Genomic DNA, 19,066 nt, shown 5'->3' with positions numbered 1-19,066 from the left:
AACATTCATGGGAAAGGCAATGATCTTCCTGGTGGCATACTAATTGCTTTCTTCCTTTTTCATGCTCTCTAGGATATTTATATCTCAGCCCTTTTGACCCACGTTGGATGCTCCATCCTTCTCGAGGCAGGACTGCTGCTGGTATAAATGCCATCTGGGCATAACCAGATACACAAGATGGTGGCATACATGAATTAGAATGCCTTTGAGAATCCGGCTGCAAGGGAACACCAGGTGCGTGGGGAGACGCCAGGCTGGTTTATCACTTTGGGAAGCTGATCAGTGAGTGTGTGTTCTGGTGTACACCCAGTGGTCACAGATTGACAAATGACAAAAATCTCTTTTCATGCTGTGTCAGCAGGAGGACTTATTTTGTTGAAAGTGTGAGGTGAGCAAAGATTCTGACAAGATTTAGATGTGGGATGGGTGGGGGTGCATTGGAGCTAGTCAACCAAGATATTTGTGCTTTATTAAAAAAATGGCGAAGTTGATGCTATTTTATAGGCAAGAGGAAAGACAGCTCAAACAAAATCAAAAAATACAGTCCTCTAAAATCAAGTAGAATGCGTTTTATGTGTGGGCTGCTTTTGTTTTTGTGTTGTTTTCTTAACTTTCATATACCTTTTTCTGTGGAACAGATGGTCAGATGTGAGCTACTTTGAAATGATGCAGTTATTGGCTATGGCAGACGTGGAGATGCGCCACTCAGACCCCTCACTAAACTCCGTACAACAGAGATGTGAAAAGCACAGTTGGCCAACAGCCTCCAGTCCTCAGCGCTTTCAGACTCAGCCCCAGTGCTGAAACCCAGGACACACTCTTCACGGGATAGCCCTCCACCAACGACTGGGCAAGGTCAGGCTACACAGTCTAGCACTTTCCACCCAAAGCAGGACTCCCCAGATGGGCAGTTTTTGCTCTGGAGAGCCCTGTTGAATGACAAAGACTTGGTCAGGTGCTCAAGGGAAGCAGTTCTATTATACCAATGTCAAGGTCTACCTGGGAAAAACATACGTGTGTGTGTGTGTGTGTGTGTGTGTATGTATATATAAGTTATTACATACCATATGCATACATATATACTATACATGTGATTTATCATATACACATGTACACACACATGTACATATAGGTATTTTATATGCTTATTTTATATACCTAGCCTCATTTGGAGGCTATCTGGGTAGATGCCTCCAAAGATTTATTTCTGAAAATTTCTGATCCTTTAGACACACCCTACTGCACACCATCAGGAACTAAAATTTCTCCCAGAACAGGAAGACAGTAGAGAGGACTTTCCCCCACAAGGCAACAGTTGTTCTCTTCAAAAGCTGCTCCCACCTTCTCTCCTGAATGCCAGGCCTGTAATCTGGGCTAAGCTGCTGCATAACCCAGCCAGAAACATGCTGGGCCTGACAGGAGACAAAAGGGACTACGCCCACGAAGGTGCTGCAGGTGCAAAGCGCCAGCACGCACTGGTAGGGATGAGGGGAGGGCATACCCAGGGGCACTCTCTGGAGCTACAGACTTCAACATGGTGTCAAGAGCACCAGCGGATGGTGCAAACTCACTCCTAGAGAAGCTTCTAGGAGCCTGGAAAAAGTGATGGCTCACACTGAGCAAGGTTCAAATGCCTGAATTACCATGGCAGATGGCCAAAGAAGGGACCAAAAGGCTCACAGATGTTTGCATGGTGGAATAGATATATTATGTGACTCTGCTAGGCCCACTGGACAATCACGTTCTATGGAAGGCCAGAGGACAGACGCACCAGCCACCAAAGCCAGCAGGAATATACTGGAGAGGGAGGCACCAGCATCACTAAGCAGCTCAGTAGTGGCTCCCTAATGCCGGCCAAGGCTAATGCCAGGAAAGGTGATCATGGAACTTGGCTCTGATAGCAACGGAGATGATGGGTCCCTGAAGAAATACAGGCCAGGTGACATAACGCTACTGTGTGAAGCCAGGGATGCTGGGAGGGCAGTCATAACTTTCGTAATGACCAAGAAGATCAGAGGGGCAGCCAAGGGGTCTGATCCTTAAAGAGTCAAGAACATGCTTAATAAAGCACAGTATCCAAGGGGCAAAGGAGATGGGCAGCCAGCAAAAGCATGGTTTCCTCTGTATAATAATATAAAAGAGCAAGGGCCAGGCGCGGTGGCTCACACCTGTAATCCCAGCACTTTGGGAGGTCGAGGCAGGCAGATCACCTGAGGTCAGGAGTTCAAGACCAGCCTGGCCAACATGGTGAAACCCTATCTCTACTAAAAACACAAAAATTAGTGGTGGTGTGCCTGTAATCCCAGCTACTCAGGAGGCTGAGGTAGGAGAATTGCTTGAACCTGGGAGGTGGAGGTTGCAGTGAGCCGAGATCTCACCACTGTACTCTAGCCTGGGCGACAGAGCAAGACTCCATCTCAAAAAAAAAAAAAAAAAAAGAAAGAAAGAAAGAAAGAAAAAAGCAGGAATGGTTGAGAAAGGTGGAGAGCAGTGGTCCCAATAAAAAAACCATGGGCCCTGCTTGGTTTCTGGATCTGAGTCAGTTTTCAAATCTGGAATCTGTAGACTGAAAAGGTAACAGGTACCCAAAGGGCAGAACCCTCCAACACCATGGCAAATATGGTAATTTTCCCAATCTGTCCCCAAAAAGACCTTTGGCCATTTACACAAGTGACCATAGACTGGGAGAAGGAGAATGCTTAGACATTTTGAGGACTGTTATAGAAGGAGTTTGAGTTAATAATGATAAAGACTCCATTAAAGTGGGAACACATAGGGCTCAGAGAATAAAAGGAATCCTAGAAAAGTTTACAGTGGGTTTACAGGGGCTGCAGACCCGCTGGATGTTATTTTCCCAGTCCAAAGATATTACAATAAAATTAAGCTTAAATCAAAGATTCACCTAGAGAAGGATTCTCTTTGTCCAGCCTGTATTAAGGTTTTAGTCCAGTAGTGAACCTAAATGTCTCGAAGCAAAATCGTCAGCTCTGTTTTAATAAACTGCTAGCAGCATACTAATTGTTTTCTTTTTCCATGCACTCTAGGATACTTATATCTCAGCCCTTTTGGCCCATGTTGGATGCTCCATTCTTCTCGAGGCAGGACTGCTGCTGGTATAAATGCCATCTGGGCATAACCAGATACACAAGATGGTGGCATACATGAATTAGAATGCCTTTGAGAATCTGGCTGTGAGGGAACATCAGGTGCGTGGGGAGAGACCAAGCTGACTTATCATTCATTGGATTAGGAAGCTGGTCGGTGAGTGAGTGCCATTGGGATTGATGTATTAATACTTGGCACATTGCATCTTTAGCTTATAGAGTAACAACTATCATAGTAAGGAAGGCAAGTGGAAATCTCTGACACTCCCTGTCCCTACTCCGGCAAAAGTAGTCATATAAAAGAATATTGCACCCTGGGCTGTAGGGAGAATGGTAAACATTAGTATCACTCTTAAAGAAAAGGGGTGGTGAACTCTTACCATATCTTTATCGAACTGGCCAGGATGGATCCTAGAGAATGGCTATGGACTACTCCAACTTCAACCAAGCGGTAGTACCAAATGCAGCTGCTGTGCTTCAGACAGGTGATACGTGGCCATTCATTTGACAAATGCATTTTTTTTCCCTGTTTGAATCAGGAATGAGGGTCAAAAATAGTTCACATCTTATGCAACAGACAACAATATATATCTATATTTCTAGCTTTGCCCCAGGGCTATAAGTCTCCCACCTTCTTTCATATTGTAATGAAAGAGATCTGAGTCATCTGGGTACTACAGAACATCACCTTGATTCACTGTATTGACAACATCAACAAACAGGGCACCATGGGCAAGAGATGGCCAGCAGGCTGGACGCCTTAGTAACACACAGGGGCTCCAGAAGGTGGAAGATAAATCCTACAAAGATTCAGGGACGCTATTTCAGTAAAGTTGTAAGGAATCCAGTGGCCAGGAACATGCTGGGACAGTTCCTCCAAAGGAAAAGGCAAATTGCTGCATCATGTAGCCTGTCTACAAAGAAATTCTTTCTTCTTTGTCAGCTTCTTCGGGTTCTGGAGGCTACATGTTCCAAACCCAGAGAAATTGCTTCAGGTGATATGAAATTAAGCCAGTTTTGTGTTGGTCTGAGAACATAAAAGAATTCCATTGCAGCTCCAGGCTACGATGCAAGCAGCTCTGCTGCTTGGGCCATGTGTTCAGTAGGTCCTTTGATATTGGAGGTGTGTTTGGTGGAAAAAGATGAAATGTGGACTTTATTGCAAACCCCAGGGGAAGAACTACCACATAGGCCCCTGGAGTTCCGGAGCAAGGTCATGCCATCTGCAGCAAAGAATTACACACCTTCTGAAAATCAGCTCTCTCATGGGACTAGGCCATGTGATGGAATATTTGTCTAAGAGACAGTGGTCACGTATCCAGAACTTCCCATGAAGACCTACGCCTTGTTGGACCCACCAAGTCATGAAGTCAAGTGGACCCAGTAGCAATCTAGCATAAGATGGAAATGACATATCTGGGACCAATCATGAGTAAGATGCCTGAGTAGGTAGTCCAGACTCCATGTCACCTGACATAGTTGTGTCAGTACCTGCTCCCCAACCAGATCACACATATGGCTATATGTGGGAAGGTGAATACAACAAGTTGGAGGAGGAGGAAGAAGCCTAAGCCTGGTGCATGGATGGACTCAATTGGTGTGTGTGTGCGCAAGCCTAAAGCAGACACTGGCTGGCTTCACGACAGCCTCATTCGAGTGGCCTTGAAAGACAATGATAAGAGAACATCCTCTCAACGTGTGGTGCTTTGGGTGATATATCTTGTCATGCATTTTGTGTCAAAGGAGAAAGAGTTCTGAGGTTAGAATATGTATAAACTCATAGGCAGTGGTGAATGACATAGCTGGCTGGACAAGGGCCTGGAAAGAAAAAGATGGGAAAATCAGTGACAAAGGGGCCTGGATAGACAGACGAGGGTGGACATGAAGTGTGAAGATCTTTGTGTCATATATTATCACCTACCGGAAAACATCTACTACAAAACAGGAACTAAACAACCAAGTAGACAAAATGACTCGGCCAGTTGATGTAAAGCAGTCTTCATCAGTGTTGGTCCAATGGGTGCATATATAAAGTGGCTACAGCAGCAGGATTGGAGGTTATGCATGGGTCAAACAGCACGAACTTCCATTTAGCAGGCTGGTCTAGCTACCACGGTATCTGAAATGTTCAATCTGTTCAACCTGTGAATAACAGAGACCAAGGCTGAAATCCCAATGTTACTGTTGGGGAGACCATTTGGCCATTTGGTGGCAAAAGAACCACATTGGACCCCTTCATCCTGGAAGGGTCAGCCCTTCCTTTCCACAGGTATGGAGCCATATTCCAGACATGGGTATGCCTTTCTTGCCCAGGGGCCTCAGCCAGCACCACTAATGGGAGGCTTGCAGAATGCCTGATCCATAAGCATAGAATTACATGCAAAATAGCATCTGACTAGGAAACCTGCTTTATGGAAAAGGAAGTGTGGGAGTGAGCCCACAGCCATGGGATTCACTGGTTGGAGTAGTGATAGTATGAGCGGAAGATGCCAGCTGAGAAGATGCCAGGTGAGAATTGAAGTAAATTGCTTAAGGAGTAGGTGAAGCACCACCCTGAAGACAATATTATGCAAGGATGAGGTTCTATTCTCCAGGATACTGTGTACACAGCGAGTCAGAGACCTTTGTAGGGTGCGGTGTCCCCAGTAATAAGACTACATGGATCCAGGAACCAAGGTGTGAAGGCAGGAGTGGCCCTACTTGCCATTACTCCCAATGATTACTGGGGGACTTTGTGCTCCCCAACCCCTCATCTCTGGCCTATGCAGTTGGAAGTCCTGGTTCCTCAAGAGGGTACATTCTCACCAGGGGACGTGAGTCCTGCTGAACAATAAGCTATGGGCTGTAATGGTGCCTGGACACACTGGGCTCCTTGTATGCAGACACTAGCAGGCAAGAACATGAACCATCATCTCGTTAGGAGTAGCTGACTCTGATCAGCAGGAGGAGGCATGGCTATTGTTACGCATTGGGTTCAAGGGATAACATATGGCACTCAGGTGACCAATTTTGGTGCCTCTTGGTACTCCCTTACCCAATTAGACTGTGATGGACAAGTGTACCAACCCTAGTCTGATCAGCATACGGTTACGAAGGACTCAGACTATAAGGAACGAAGGTTTGATTAAGGTTTGAGTGAAACCACCAGGTAAGCCACTGAGACCAGAGAGACAAAAGCCAAGGGGTTATAAGGATAGTGGAAGACGGAGAGAGTGGGTACCAGTTGTCACTCTGAAATCAACTGCAGTGACAGGGGTGTTAAGCCATTTTCCTAGCCTCCCTCTTCTAAGTTTCCTCTCAGATAGAGAGGCCCACCAGAGCCCTAGAGGAGCTGCCATTGATCATGGATGGAAAATTGGATCTACACATTGCATGGAGTGGACCGTGGCAGACACTAAGATGCAAAACTCAGACCCACCCTCAGAAAAGGGATGATTTCCAGCTACAAGGTGTACGGTTAGCTGACAGCTTCCAACTGTTGGCTCCTTTAGCATCTATATCAGTTCAAGCTGAGGTTATGTTCTTGAAGCATTCCCATATCAATGATTGAGAAAAGTATTGATAAAGGGCCCTGGCCATTTCTGGCCAAGGTAGGACTCGTCTAATGGAAAATCTGTGCTCCAGAGCATCCTATTGGGCTGACTGATTCAGGTCTGTAGCATGGTCTGATGGTCCATCTCACTCAACCCTACTTCTTCCCCATTCTTTCACAGGTGTTACTCCCCAACAAACTTTCTGCACTCCCAACTCCACCTTAGCATCTGCTTCCTGGACAACAGAATCTGTGACATTGATGTCTCTGATAAATTTACAAGCCCTGTACAACTGTTTTGCTTCACTGTATGAACTACCATGGAGTCCAGATAGTTCTGTAATACAGTTGTTTCTACCACTTATCCACTGAGTGAATAATGTCTAACCTCCTAGATCTAGCTCATTAAGGTGATTACATCTAAGGCTATATTTACATTCTCCCTGAAAATGGTAATGTTGTCCATAACAGGATCCTCGAAATGCATGAGGTAATGGAAAAATGAAATTCAGATTTAAAGCAAACAAAATTTTAACACAACCAAGACAGTTCCTATTGTCCTAGTTGTATTCCCTAACAATGGAATAAAGCTTACATCTGCCCTCAAATGTATCAAATATTTCGGAAAACATTTTTCTCTTTAGTCTGTATTATTTGACGTCTGCTTCCCAGAGTCTCGTTTTTATTTATTTAACACCTTAATTGTATTACTTAAGTGACTAAGAAGCATTCAGGAATGCAAAGTCAGAATGATCTAATGAACTGAAATTGCATTGTCTTTTTTTTTTTTTTTTTTTTTTAACAGATCTAGATCCTGCAGATCATAATAGAAAAGCTGTCTCCTCTATTTTTAAAGTAATATTTATATTCTTTACAAGGCTCTCTCTTGAATTTTAAGGAGGAACAGTAGCGTGACTGCCTCATCCTTTCCAATAACAAAACCTTTGATAAAGGCTCCTGGAACATTAAATTATTGTTTTTCCTCAATAAATGCCTACTTTAAGTTCACTTGGAACATCATGCCTCCTTGATAAAAGTCTGAGTTGGAACTGAGTGATCTCTCTCACCTTTGGCTATCTGCTGAAACCAGTTTTAGGGCTCTAGAATGTCCCGAGGTTAAAAAACAAATCATCAGTCTTCTTGGGTCACATTACTTGTTCATTTATTATTGTGAGTAACACCCTTCCTGTGTCCAATATGGCATTTCAGAGGAGAACGGGGGACAACAGATACGTCCCAACCACAATTTCTCAATTCTGGAAATGGTTTGAGGGCAAATTCCAGTCTGGATCTAGAGCTATCAGCCACATCAGTGATTCTGTTACAGAGCCAATCAATTTAGTAAATGGATATTGCGGACATCTCATTTTAGTTTTTCAGTGAAAAGGAAGACTAACAATAAAGGTGTGTGCTGGGGAACTTTAGCAGTAAGCACTACAGTACAGCCGTCGGTGCATGGGTTCTGCAACCAAACTGCTTGCCTTTGCATCCTGGTCTTGCCATTTACCAGCCATGTAACTTTTGGTATTACTTAACCTATCTGTGCATCAATTTCCTCACTAGTAAGAAAATGGAGATAAGAGTGTCAACCTCGTAGGGTTGTTGTAAAGACCAAATAGGAACTTCTTTTCCAGAGAAGAACTGAAAGAGAAATGTGACTTCAAAAGCCAACCTTGTTTTAAATGCATTCTAATAACTAGAGAAAGTCACAGTATTTTCCAGTCCAATAGTTATTGGATGTCTTGATACATGTCTACTTTGCAGGTACTCAGAGAAGCTCATACTAAATAGCAATTAAATAAAACGTAGCACAGAGGCTTAAATTACAGTTCTTTGAAATTTGAATAGCAGGCAGAAATAATCTTAAACAGGTCATGATACTTATGTATTTCTGAGGCATTGAAAGAGAAGTGAATGAACTCTGTCTCTTAAATACAGAAATAAAGTACAGTCCTTAGACTTTAATCCTTGGTGCAAGGTTAATTCATAACGGCTTACCAAGAAATTATTGATAAGCAAGCAAGGTTCAAATGTACAAAATTCTAATACATATAAAAAACTATTTTTCTAAGGAAAAAAGTAGCCCCTGAATAAGAACTGGCAAATTTTAATTTCAACAAATGAGATTTTTCAATCTTACTCATAAAAGGTGATGCCAAATATCTTAAGACAGGGTTTATCCTCAAAGGATAAAAAAGCAGTATAAAGAGCATGTCAGAAGCATAAGATTTTGCTAACAGAAAAGCAATAACACGTCTCTTATGAATCTTTGTTTTCTAGTTTTCAACTCTGGCAAAATTCCAATTAAATTTGTCAAAATGGTCAGACTTTTACTAGTTTGGGCCAATCCTCCAGAGAACTCAACCACAGAACCAATGAATATTTTTAGCTATATAAAAATAAACATATACCTTGACCCCACACTCCAGAAAAAAAATCAGAACACAAAGAGAAAATGGACTTGAATTTTAATTTTTTAAAGATTATCTATATATATATTAATAAAAAATGCAAAGAATAGACCTTCATGTTTAAATTATATTCTAAAATAAAATATATATATATATATATATATATATTTCCATTAACTGCAGGAGACAACTGGCAAGTAAAGAGCCTGAGAGAGTCCAGTCCCTCTCCACCACTACAATGGACATATATTTCAAGGAAGCACCTATGAAAAATAGTAGAGTGTTCACAACACATCTGGTAACACAGATAGCTTCTGGGTGTTCTTGAAAGCAGTTTGTTTGCATTTTCAATTTGACATGAAATGAAGGGAAAAATCAAATTCATAAACAGAAATGACATTACTTAGAACAATCTAGTATTCTGTATTCATGTTTTACATGCCCTAGAGCCTAGTATTTTCATGCAGCAAGCTACACTCACATGTGCGTTAGTAACAGCTATCAGCTGCACGCCTCAAATGGTGATCAGCTCGTAGTGCAAGTGCTCTCTGCTCCTACCACTGCTGGTTGAGCAACACAGCTGGAACATCTGGTTAGAACTGAATTTTCCTTTCTTTAAAAATAAGTGAAATTTTTAAAAACACTGTAGCATTCAGCCCTGTTACATGTAGCTCAAGTTACATTTTGGCCTTAATATTAACTGAAAGGTCTTAATAACAAGGGGCTTATACTATCTGCTGCTTTCTTACGTATTTATGGCAATGGTGGCAAAAGGTTGCAAAAACTTAATAATAAAAAGATATATGACTGGATTTTTTCCTTTAAAGCAATCTAGGATATTTCAACAATTCAAATTCAAAAATTGATTTCTACAATGGCTTCAGCAGCCATTCACCCACATGTAGAAAAGATCCCTTGGCTTTGATTTGGTTTTCTTTATTACTCTTTTCCTTTTTCATAACTGGAAATAATTCCTATTTTAGAAAAGATATGTTCTATACATTGTGCCTGCGGCAACATATCAGTAATACTGGCTATGACAGCATTTTGCCTCATAATGTCAACAATATGCTCTCACTGAATCTGGGCAAAGTCAGTATTAAAATACAGATAAGCTGCAGATAATCAATTAAGCATAACATGTAAACTCAAAGGTCCATGGTCTCTTCTCTCCTTCTTTTAGTCCTGTTATAAAAACAATTTTGGTTACAAGTGTCTACACAGCACCAATTTTATTTCAAAAGCAGCATCTTTACTCAGCCACCCAAATGAATCTATAAGTACACATGCTCAAATAGCTTTTTGCATTAACTTCTGTCCTGTAACTCTAAAAGACCAGTAATTGTATTACATTTTTCTCTTAATCAAAAATTATTCAGCAATTATTAAAACCATCAATTACAATGCCGTAAAAATACCCATATTCGCTGAATTAAATGAGAAGCTCCCTTTACATGCAACTGTATAATAAAAGAATTATGCCCGCAGTTGATAAACACTGTGTTCTGTAATAACAGAAGAAACAGGTCTCTAATAGTAAAAAAGCATTTCATAAAACTTTGCCATATATAAAATATCTTATTAATTGTGACCATTCCACTTATGATTAAAGCATAACATAAGTGTTTGTTCTGCCTTCTGCTGTGGGACAGTCCAGGGTCATACAACTTCAAAAAATAAGAATGCATCTGTTTCCCAGGCGGACAAAAGCTTGGGGCTCAATTACACTGTTTCTCTCTCAAACTCGTCTGCACTCATGCGTACATACACAAAGCACCTACAGTTTCAATCTCCATGACACTGTTGCCATACTTTTTTCCTACCAAAAGTCTGTCAGGAAAATGTGTTTGCAAAATAATTATTCTTGTCTATACCCAGCCTGGATCTCCATTGCTCATTTTTATGATTTTGAAAGATAATGTCTGTAGCAGAAGGAGAATAGGCCTTATTCATCTTTCTCAAACCCTTTGGTTTCCACCTTTAATGTTACACTGAATGTAGATTTGACTCAGTAGGCCTGGGTCAAAGGCTTTACAGATAGCAAACCTGAAGTGCATTAAGAGAATAAACATCTGCCACATGGCACAGGAAAATTTAAAAAGTAGCATTAATAAACACAACTCCTCATACATGAAGATTTTACAAGAGTCACCTAAAAATTTCATAAAAAAATTAAATTTGTAGGAGGGGTGGAATTATGTAACAAAGGTCAAAAGGTCAAATGCAATCAGATAATTGCATTCTTTGAAAAATACTTCACTTACACACTTGTATTTCTCAAGCTTCCCATCCATAAACATGGTGGACCGAGAAAAATGAAGGAATTACATCTGATTAACAAAGGAATAGAAGAACAAACAAAAAGATTTCCAAGTAGGTAAGGAACTAGCTTTTACAGAAAAGTGCTTTAAATGTGCTTCTGCAAAAAATATGACTTGGAGGCAATTGTAAAGTTTTGACACTTATACTTTACTCATAGATTGGGCAGTTATACTTCTATGAGGCAACTAAATTGAAATGTAAAACAAAAGAATTGTTAAATTATTACATCACAAAGCCCCAGGGAAAACCTGGGCATAAAAGCTCCCTTTGATTAATGTTTCCCACTTTTAATGCAAAGTGCAAGAGCAAGGTCTTCGAATGGATGACACAGGTGGGAAAGTCATAAGCTCTTCCCCCACATTCCCCACACACACCATAGTTTGTGAGCTAGTTCTCAACTCTCCTGGTGCATGTATCCAGGACTCTATTGAATTATTTATAAAGTCAGGCCTCAGTTCCCAATAGTTTAAAGTAATGAAAAAGAAAGACATGAGAAAATACATTCAATAAGCAAAAACAAAAGAACTCTAGAATCTGACATATTTCATGTTATGAAAATAATGGCTGACATAACGTACAAGGGACATTAAAAGTGAGTCAGTAACATACAAAGAGATCAGACTGTTCTGCCGGTGCTTCCAGAATAACTGCAAGTTTTCCTGGAGTTTTCACTCTACATCTATTCTTCTTCGAGGTTCTAACAGAGTTATAGCTTCTTACTGCGTACCTGAGATTAGAATCAGGTTGAAAAATGCTTAAAACACTTTCAATTATTTCAAAAGGGAGAAATGAGAAAAAAACATCACCCAGGTTGAGAAGTAAGAATTATGAACAGAACAAAACTATTAGGTAAACCACACATCAAAATGAAAAAAAATGGAACTGAACCAAAAAAGCCAAGGAGGGAGGGTAGCGGAAGGAAGAACGGGGGGAGAGAAGTTCTGGCCCTTCCTGTGAAGATTCCTTGTCCCCTCATTTAAATTTTCTAGGAGACCCTTCTAAGAGGCTACACTGTTCATGTTATCTTCACAAGTGTACCCAACAATAATGATAATCAGGTGGCAGGCAAATCCCAGTGAACACAGTAAGAAGTCGGTGATTTCTTTGTCATCTTTCCTTACAGATGGCACATACACTGGAAATGTGGCCAATTCCACTGGCTGAGCCAAGTAAATCTGTGGTAGAAAATACCAAAAATGACCCCCTACCCACTCCAGGGCGGAAAAAATACAAAATCCCTCCCAAACCTAAACAGAACAAAACAAAACAAAAACAACCTTCTCCCTCCTAAAGAAAACCACATTAAAAACAAATGCCCTGCAACAAGTCCTTATGTGTACGTTTTCACAAGGCTGGTAGAGGTTATTTTGTTTTGGATTCCACGTAAATTTTATCTCCATCCCTAATGCCAAAAGAATGCAATGCCCGAGAGCTGTACTTCATTTCCTCTGGGCCAAAGGGTGCTTCATGGTCAAAATAGTAGAGAAGCATGTTGCTTGTGGGTAACTGTACCAGAGTTTTTAACTGTTTCTTTAGTTCTGCAACTGTTTGGTCCAGACGAATGCTCATTTCTTCCACCTGATCGTTAAAGTGGACTTCTACTTTAGCACTGCTCTGGGGTCTTAGGTCCACTTCTGCCAAAGGCTCCAACTTCCCATATTTTGTGATCAGTTCATGATACCTAGAAGGATTAAAAACAACAACACTGTCAGCTTAAACTACTAGCACATGTACTGTGGACTTCTTCCCAACTACAGATAAACAGTATTACTAGGCTCAAAATCTTTAAAAAATCTTACTCTATGCATTCTGTGACCTAATATGAGTGCCCGAGGGAGGCCACTGTAAAACCGGGGAATCGTTTTTCCTGAAGATGGTCACATGCCTACTGTTAATCAATGATTACATAAGAATAGGCTTAGGAAAAAATGGAACCTAGAAAAGTAGACACTATAAAGATGATAGAAGTCCAATCTCTCTGTAGAACTTGCTTTCTTGGGTGTCATCACCAAGAAGTGCAGATATCTAGTCATGTATCTCTTGGGAATAGATGGAAAGACGGAAGGAGGCCAGCAGTTTCTGAGGCCTGGAGAAGCCATAACTTAAAAGAAAAACATGTAGCTGTATGTTAGCAATTAACCTAACTCTTTCAGAGATGCCTTGTTTGAATGTTCCAATCTAATTTCAGGTGTAATACATAGAATTTATGGAAGAATCAAGAATACATTCTTGGAAAAAAGTGGTAAATAAGGGATACACGTTTCTTGATCAAGGAAGGAATACAGAGCAAAAGACACCAAGAGGACAGTGAATTACAGAGATGAGAATAGGGCCCACAAAGGTCACGTTTCCCATAGAGAAAATTTTGTCTGCACTGCCAGCCCTGGAGGATCTAGATCCGATTTTATCAAGGACACTTACAAGTTTCCTACATATCAGAAAGGGAAAAAATGCTGAAAAAAATTAATATTAGTTTTATTAAAACCAAGATACAGTGAAGTCACTTTAATTAAGGATCAGAATACAAGTCACACAAAATTATCCCCCTACCTCCTCCACACCACTTTCAGCTTTAACTCAGTTAAAATCAATGTTATAATAAGGTTTGTGGGTACATTAAACATACAGTAAGACCACTGTGGCCAGGAGTGGTGGCTCGCACCTGGAATTCTAGCACCTTGGGAAGCCCAAGGAGAAGAATCACTTGAGCCCAGGAGTTTGACCAGCATGGACAACATAGCGAGACCCCATCTCTTAAAAGAAAAAAAAAAAGATTGCTGTGCTTAGAGATGGAAGTAATCATTTCCAATAAGTGGAATAACAGGGAACGCTAAAAATAGCCCTGGCTCTGTCTTCAGGGTCTTGACTCCATTTTATAATTAGCTGTGTGACTTGGCAACTCACTGTCTTTTTGGATCTCAGTTTCCTCATTAGTAAAATTAGGAATAATTTCTGCCCTTCCTACTGTATAAGACAGTCATAATAACTAAATAAAATATCAAACGAGTAAACACTTTGTAAATTCTATGTTCATAAACAAATAAAAATATTTACATTATATTACTGCTACTCTGAAGCTTATTTTAAAGCACATACACCCATTAAAACATGTAAGATTGCTGGACACGGTGGCTCACACCTGTAATCCCAGCACTTTGGGAGGCTGAGGCAGGTGAATCACGAGGTCAGGAGTTCGAGACCAGCCTTGTCAACATGGTGAAACCCTGTCTCTACTAAAAATGCAAAAAATTAGCCAGGCGTGGTGGTGCGCATCTGTAGTCCCAGCTACTCAGGAGGCTGAGGCAGAAGAATCGCTTGAACCGGGAGGTGGAGGTTGCAGTGAGCTGGGATTGTGTCACTGTACTCCAGCCTGGGTGACAGAGTGAGACTCTGTCTCAGAAAAAAAAAAAAGGAAATATATAGATATAGATATAGATATAGACATATGAATGATTGAAATCTACTTAGGTGGGACTTCAGGATGTCAGGATTTTAGCAAAGGCAAACAAAACAAAACAAAGCAAAACAAACAAACACAAAGCTGCCAGGACTTGAAATTTTCCAAGGCTCTAAACTGAAAAGGTAAGATGATTCAAAGTCTAGGAGTATCTTTTCCCCACCCCATATCCTAGTATATGCCTTCAAATAACTGAAACTAGGTTATGAAAATTTAACAAAATCTCAGAAAAGACAGCAGAACCCAGTGGTCAAATAAGAACTGAACCCAAGTCTAGAGATGTTTTACCTTCAGACTATAGAAAAGTAAAATTGTAATACCCTAGCTCTCATATTTTGCCTAGGAGTAACAAAAGAAACAATGTCAAAGTGTTCAAAGAGAATTTACTCACACTACATTTCAGCAAAGAGATGACATGAAGAGAAGTGACCACTTCAAGCACAAGCAAGATGATGAGACACAAAATAGCAACAGAGCACATACCACAGCAAAAAGAATAAAGGAGAGGAACACATAATAAGTAAAAGACAGAGGCAGAACTCAATCTGAAAGAAAACACAACTGAAGAAAAAGAAAACACTCCACAAAACTCAAAAGTCTAGAAATTACTAAGTACTTCAATATAAAACCAGCACTCAAAGATAAATGATAAACTGTAGAATGAGATGAAAATGGAGACTGCAGAGCTAAAGAAACAAACTGAAGAGCAAAATAAATGAATTAGAAAGAATGGCCCCAAAATATTATACCTAACCTAGTGCTTTGGTTTGAATGTGCTCCCGCTCACCAAGCTCATGTGCTGGAAACTTAATACCCAGTGCAACAGTGTTGACAGGGGGCACCTTTTAGAGGCGACTAGGTCACAAGGGCTTCATGAATAGATTAATGGTGTTACAGAGGGAGTCGGCTAGTTATCCTGGCAAAAGTGAGTTCAGCCCTCTCTTGCTCTCTTGTCCTTCCTCCTTCCATCATGGATAATACAGTAGGAAAGCCATAGCCAGATGCTGGCACCCTGATACTGGATTTTCTAGCCTGCAGAACTGAGAAATAAATTTAGTTTCTTTATAAATTACCAAGTCTCTGGTATTGTTATAGCAACACAAAATGAACTAAGGCACCACGTTTTTTTTTTTTTCAGAAATAAATTTAATAAGCAGATATTCTAAAATGAGAAATAACTTAAGAAATAGAGCACCATGAGTCCTTCTGGCAAAAAACAAAAACAAAACCCCACTACTCAACACTGAGATTAAAGAACTAGGGATAAGCCCTGAATCTATTTAAATATAAAACTAAAACACAGTAACAACTGTATACTCCTAGACTCATTCATACTTGACATTATAGCCAACTGAAGTAATCTCAACCATAAACATATTTTTACACAAAATTATGACCTACATTCAGAAATTAGCCTATCTTCCATAAATGGGCAAGTACATCTAAAAATTAAATGACCTACTCTGAAGTCTTAGTTTTCTCAAAATCAACATGTTCAAAAACAACTGCCACTCCCCAACTGTGTTCTCTTCTAGTCTTTCATATCTCAGTAAGTGGCACTGGAAACTATCTAATTATCCTAGCCAGAAAGTGGACAGTCATTCTTATTTATTTCTCTCCCATCTCTTCTCTACTTCTCTCATTCAATCAATTACCACATCCCACTCATCTTCCTACATATCCCATGAATCTATCTGCATTTCTCTTGTTCACTCACCTTACAAATTCAGGCCACTATAATTAATAACCTAGATTGCTACAATTTTTTGTGGCTGCATAAACTAGATGAGCTTTCTCAACATCTGTTTCACCCTCCTCCTGGTAGGCCTTCCTGTATTTCAAAGATGGAAAAGCTGAAAAATACATTTCCCCTACTCTGTTGCCAATGAGATTTAGCTTCTATCAATCACAGCCCTGGAGAGAGGCAGTAGATCTAGTAGATATAGTGTGGAAACAGTTTGGGTAGAGGCTTCCAAATGACTAGATCACACAGTTCAAGCAGTCTGTTTCTAGAGTCAACGACCCCAGCAGCAGCTTGCTGATCTCCAGATCACAGTTAAAGTGATGTGATCAGCACCAGGGACAGCAGCTTGTGAATTTTCCCTTTACTTGATGCCTTACAAAGGTGAGCAGTGCCCTTGGTGGGCCAGTTCCATGGTACTACTCTAGAGTCAATCCTAGAGAGGAGGCCTAAGTCTGCTCCTCCAGCCCTTCCACAGATTTTGTAAGCACTTTATTCACTGTCTGAAATCCCTTTCTTCTTAAAAAAGCTAATGGCTGTCCATGATCTTAGGGTGGCCCAAGACAATCCTTGTCTTTATGATAGCCACAGGGTATGTTATAAAGCACAAATTGTATCCCATCACTCCTCAACTTAAAATCACATAATACCCACCAAAATAAAGTCCTAACTCTTCAACATGATTGTGGTAGGCAGAATTTTGGCTCCCATATCTGGGTAGGCCTAATCTAATCATATGAGCCTTCAAAAACAGAGTTTCCAACTAGTAGCAAAAGAGGAAGTCAGAGACAGTCAAAGCACCAGAATTTGACACACTATTGCTGGTTTGAAGATGGCACACAGGGAAAGTGTAAGAAAGAAGAGAATTCTGACACCATTCTGACTGTACCTGCAAAGAGATTCTCCTCCAGAGCCTCTGATATAGAAAACAGCCCTGCTGACATATTGATTTTGGCCTTGTGAGACCCTAAGCAGAGAACTCAGCTGAGTCACACTGTGCCCAGACTTCTGTCCCACGGGACCGTGAAATACTAAGTAGGTATTGCTTTAAGCCATTATGTTTATAGTAATTTATTATAGCAGCAATAGAAAACGAATACAGTGAGCATAAAAAGCCCTTCATGATCTGGTTCCCTCATAACTTTCCAACCTTATTTTGTGTCATCACCATTACCATTTTCTGCACCTTCCTTTCCACTTGTTAAAATCTTAAAATCAATGTTTATTTATTAATTTACAGGTAAGGCCAGCAGACTTTTATAGATGGGTTAGGCTTTGGATGTGGGCTTTGAGAAATATTCACTATTAAATAAAAAAGAAGCAAGAGTACTAGAGTTGTGATTCACTATACATACTGAATATGTTCCCTTAAAAACTACATAAATAAAAATCATGGTTTCAAGATAATCTGTTTTCTCCCAATTTTCTTATTTTCCACTTATCTTTAAGCAGGAAAAATTAGTAAATATAAGAAATCATGATTTTACAAAATGTCCAGTAAATTTCAGAAAGCAATTCTGTCCTAGTCTTTCAACTTATATATTTTCTCATTATCCAAAAGTCCATCCAAACTGAACTATACTGCATGCATTGTACGCCTGAGCTTTTCTTAGCATGAGTTCCAATGTCTTCCTGAAGTATACTCTGAAGAGGTAGATGGTTTCTGCTGACTAAGCATTCTCTGAAATTAATGACTTTGATTTATATTCTACCAGTCAGTATCTTCATCTGACTATTAACAAGTATTTAATATTCATAAGCCCCACTTCTGAAGTGGGCAAAATGTAAATAAATCTACTTTGGAAAATATTACTGATAAGGATGTATTACAATCATCAAATGCTAAAATGTAAAGTATGCCATGTTCAGAAGTTCTCTGGTGCATTCCACCATGACTTTCTAACAGAAAATGGCCAATCACAAGTAAAACAAAATTTACTACAAACAGCATCAAGGCTAGCATAACCACGTGGGCAACTGAGAGTGATAAATGGAAACCAAATGCTAGCTGCAACCCTGCGAAGAATACCACCCACAGGCAAACTGGTGTGTTTTTTCCCTTCTTATTAAATAAAAACACCCACTGAGAGAAAAGCTTCTTTCAACTTTAGGGGTCTTTGAATCATAAGCAGTTAGAAATCAGGCTACCAGCAGAGTGGGGTTGAAGGTGATACTAACAAAGAAAGCAAGAGAGAATGAAGCCATCTGCGGTGGAACCAGGCTAGCTCTACTCCCAGTGCAAATAAGCAAAACTTCATACACTCAGGTCCTGGTCCATGGCACACCTGTCTAATGTTACATAAGAGCAGATTTTAGTAGCACAGTGGTCATTTTTAGGAGAGGTATGCCTGTTTCTCCATCTTGCCAATCCTCACTCCTGATTCCCAAGACTTGGGGGCATTTCCTCAATCACAATTCAGTCATATATGACTCCAGAATAGGAAGATGTGGTACCCTATTTGAAAAAGACCACAGGTTCCTGCCATATGTCTTAGTCTG

The 19,066-nt window shown here is 40.3% G+C and overlaps 1 protein-coding gene across 5 annotated transcripts in view; it reads right to left on the bottom strand.

The window, feature by feature from the left end:
* LOC103248666 (tubulin-specific chaperone cofactor E-like protein) overlaps positions 1-19,066 on the bottom strand; it is a 165,423-nt gene that overhangs the window by 91,976 nt on the left and 54,381 nt on the right. For 3 of the 5 annotated variants that reach the window (XM_038005083.2, XM_008021228.3, XM_008021229.3), the window contains one exon: positions 5,025-13,050. The exons of 1 other annotated variant lie outside the window; for it this stretch is intronic. In XM_038005083.2, the coding sequence (XP_037861011.1) occupies positions 12,732-13,050 (319 nt within the window). In that variant the 3' untranslated portion in view covers positions 5,025-12,731. Of the gene's footprint in view, positions 1-3,484; positions 3,631-5,024; positions 13,051-19,066 lie in introns of those variants that run through there. One more of the 5 variants, XM_008021233.3, reaches the window with a different exon arrangement.

This window comes from Chlorocebus sabaeus, chromosome 1 (genome assembly GCF_047675955.1).
Source record: "Chlorocebus sabaeus isolate Y175 chromosome 1, mChlSab1.0.hap1, whole genome shotgun sequence".
Taxonomy (NCBI): Eukaryota; Metazoa; Chordata; class Mammalia; order Primates; family Cercopithecidae; genus Chlorocebus; species Chlorocebus sabaeus.
The sequence above is the reverse complement of the archived record's forward strand: the minus strand, read 5'-3'. Positions and strand labels throughout refer to the sequence as shown.